This window comes from Podarcis melisellensis (assembly GCF_964234715.1).
Source record: "Podarcis melisellensis genome assembly, chromosome: Z".
Classification (NCBI taxonomy): domain Eukaryota; kingdom Metazoa; phylum Chordata; class Lepidosauria; order Squamata; family Lacertidae; genus Podarcis; species Podarcis melisellensis.
Window position 1 is genome coordinate 153,194 of NC_138547.1, and position 3,320 is coordinate 156,513.

General features: G+C 58.6%; 1 protein-coding gene across 1 annotated transcript; it reads right to left on the reverse strand.

Moving 5' to 3' along the window:
- Nucleotides 1-1,670: 1,670 nt before the first annotated feature.
- NRARP (NOTCH regulated ankyrin repeat protein) lies at nucleotides 1,671-2,064 on the reverse strand (the record flags this gene model as incomplete). Its single annotated transcript, XM_081898007.1, has 1 exon — nucleotides 1,671-2,064. The coding sequence occupies exon 1, from the start codon at nucleotides 2,043-2,045 to the stop codon at nucleotides 1,671-1,673; it is 375 nt and encodes a 124-aa protein (XP_081754133.1). The 5' UTR covers nucleotides 2,046-2,064.
- Nucleotides 2,065-3,320: the final 1,256 nt, after the last annotated feature.

Consider the following 3,320-nt stretch of genomic DNA (forward strand, 5'->3'; position numbering starts at 1 on the left):
GCTTCCAAGGATCACGGTCCTGGGTGCAAGTTGCGCACTCCCCACAGGCACATAAAGTCGGTGGTGGGTTCGAATCATGCCCTTCTGATGATCCTGGTCATGGGTTCGACTCATGCGCTCCCAACAGACCCTGGCTATGGGTTCAAGTTGCACATTCCCAACAGCCACATTAAATCCTTGGTTGTGGGTTCGAGTCATGTGCCCCCAAACAGGCCCATTCAGTCCTCTGCAGTGCTGGGTGCTGGGTTCGAGTCATGCGCTGGAAACAGGCGCATAAGTCCTCGGTTGTGGGTTCAAGTTGTGCTCTCCCAACAGCCCCCTTAAATCCCAGTTCGACTCATGTGCTCCCAACACTCCCGTTAAGTCCTGGCCATGGGTTCAAGTTGCGCATTTCCAACGGGCGCATAAGTCCTTGGATGTGGGTGCGAGTCACGCCTTTCGGATGGACGCATTAAATTCCTGGCCATGGGTTCGAATCATGCGCTTGCAACACACCCATTAAGTCCTGGCCATGGGTTTAAATCGCACATTCCCAACAGGCCCATAAGTCCTCGGATGTGGGTTCAAGTCGCACATTCCCAACAGCCCCATGAAACCCCCGGTCCTGGGTTCGAGTCATGCGCTTCCAACAGGCACATGATGCGCCCTCAACAGGCCCCTTAAGTCCTCAGCAGTGGCAAGTCGTGGGTTCAAATGGTGCGCTCCCAACCTTCCCATTAAATCCCCGGTTGCAGGTTCAAGCCATGCGCTCCCAACAGACCCATTAAGTCCTGGCTATGGGTTCAAATTGGCACTCCCAACATTCCCATTAAATCCCAGTTGCGGGTTCAAGTCATGCGCAGGCCCAACTCCTCAGTTGCGGGTTCAAATCGCACCTTTCCAACAACCCCATTAAATCCCAGTTGAGGGTTCAAGCCACGCGCTTCCAAGTGGCGCACAAGTCCTCAGTTGTGGGTTCAAATCGCACACTTCTAATGGGCGCATAAGTCCTCGGTTGCGGGTTCAAGTCACGCGCTCCCAAGTGGCGCACAAGTCCTCGGTTGCGGGTTCAAGCCACGTGCTTCCAAGTGGCGCACAAGTCCTCAGTTGCGGGTTCAAACCACGCGCATAAATCCTCGGTTGTGGGTTCAAATCGCACACTTCTAATGGGCGCATAAGTCCTCGGTTGCGGGTTCAAGTCACGCGCTTCCAAGTGGCGCATAAGTCCTCGGTCGCGGGTTCAAGTCATGCGCTTCCAAGTTGCGGGTTCAAGCCACGCGCATAAGTCCTCAGTCGTGGGTTCAAATCGCACACTTCTAACGGGCGCATTAAGTCCTCGGTTGCGGGTTCAAATCGCACACAAGTCCTCGGTTGCGGGTTCAAGCCTCGCACACAAGTCCTCGGTTGCGGGTTCAAGTCACGCGCTCCCAACATGGTTCAAGCCATGCGCTTCCAAGTGGCGCACAAGTCCCCGGTCGCGGGTCCAAGCCGCGCACTCCCAACCTGCCCATTAAGTCCTCCCCGCTGGGTTGAGGGTTCAAGTCGTGCGCTCCGGAACAGGCGCACTCAGTCCTGGGTTCAAGTTGCACATTTCCCACACGCATTGCAGCCTCCCATGAAGTCGGCCCTGGGTTCAAGCCATGCGCTCCCAACATGCGCACCAAGTCCTCTTCCGGCCCCGGGTTCGAGTCTTACGACGGCCCTCCTCCGCCCCCCCCGCCGCCCCGGGCCTTGGCCACCAAATAGAGCACGATATCCTGGTGCCCCGAAAAGGCCGCCATGTGCAATGCGCTCCAGCCGTCCCGGTTGGCCAATCGCACGTCGGCGCCAAAGCGCACCAATAATTTCACCAGTTCCAGATTCCCGTCGCTCACCGATTGGTGCAAAGCCGTCTGGCCCTCCGGACCGAAGGCGTTCACGTTGAATTCGCACGAGTTCATGGTGCGCAATAGTGCGTGCACGGCCGCCGTGTTGCCGGCGCGCACGGCGTCACGGAAGAGGCGCTCGCCCGGCGCGGGGGGCGGGGACAAGGGAGGGGGCGGGGAGGGGAGCTCGGCCTGGTTCATGGTGCGAGGGGCGCGGGTGCGAGGAGTAGTGCGCCGGGTTCGAGGATTTGGAGTTGAGTGCGCCGGGTGCGAGGATTAGTGCGCCACGTGCGAGGATTTGGAGTTTAGTGCGCCGGGTGCGAGGATTAGTGCGCCACGTGCGAGGATTTGGAGTTTAGTGCGCCGGGTGCGAGGATTAGTGCGCCACGTGCGAGGATTTGGAGTTTAGTGCGCCGGGTGCGAGGATTAGTGCGCCACGTGCGAGGATTTGGGCTCTGGGTGCGAGGATTTGAAGGATTCTGGGTTCCGGCACCGGGTTCGAGGATTCAAAGGATTCTGGGTTCCGGCGCCGGGTTCGAGGATTAGTGCGCCGGGTGCGAGGAGTAGTGCGGTGGGTGCAAGGTTTGGACGTTTTCTGGCGCCGGGTTCGAGGATTAGTGCGCTGGGATCGAGGATTCGGGCTCAGGGTGAGTTGAGAGCGCCGGGTTCGAGGATTTGAAGGCTTTGGGATGCTGGCTCTGGGTGCGAGGATTAGTGCGCCGGGTGCGAGGATTTGGGCTCTGGGTGCGAGGATTCGAAAGATTCTGGGTTCCGGGTTCGAGGAGTAGTGCGCCGGGTGCGAGGATTCAAAGGAATCTGGGTTCTGGCACCGGGTTCGAAGATTAGTGCGCCTGGTGCGAGGATTGGACGTTTTCTGGCGCCGGGTTCGAGGATTAGTGCGCCGGGTGCGAGGATTCGAAGGATTCTGGGTTCGATTAATTTGAGAATTCTGGGTTCTGGCTCCGGGTTCGAGGATTTGGACTCTGAGTTCGAGGATTCGGAGTTGAGAGCGCGGGTTCGAGGGTTTGAAGGCTTTGGGATGCTGGCTCCGGGTTCGAGGTGACGGAGTTTAGAGCTCGAGGTTCGAGGATTTGGAGCCTTCTGGGTGCTGGCTCCGGGTTCAAGGATTTGGAGTTTAGAGCACTGGATTCGGGGTTTGAAGGCTTCTGGGTGCTGGCTCCGGGTTCGAGGGTTTGGAGCCTTCTGGATGCTGGCTCTGGGTTCGAGGATTCGGAGTTGAGAGCGCCGGGTTCGAGGGTTTGAAGGCTTCTGGGTGCTGGCGCCGGGTTCGAGGATTAGTGCGCCGGGTGCGAGGATTTGGGATTCTGGCTCTGGGTTCGAGAGTTTGGAGGCTGGTTCCGGGTTCGAGGATTGGGTGTGAGGAGAGCGCCGGGTTCAAGGATTCCTGATTCTGGCTCCGGGTTCGAGGATTCGGAGTTTGGGGGTTAAAGACCCCACTAGCCCTCCTGCTTAAAG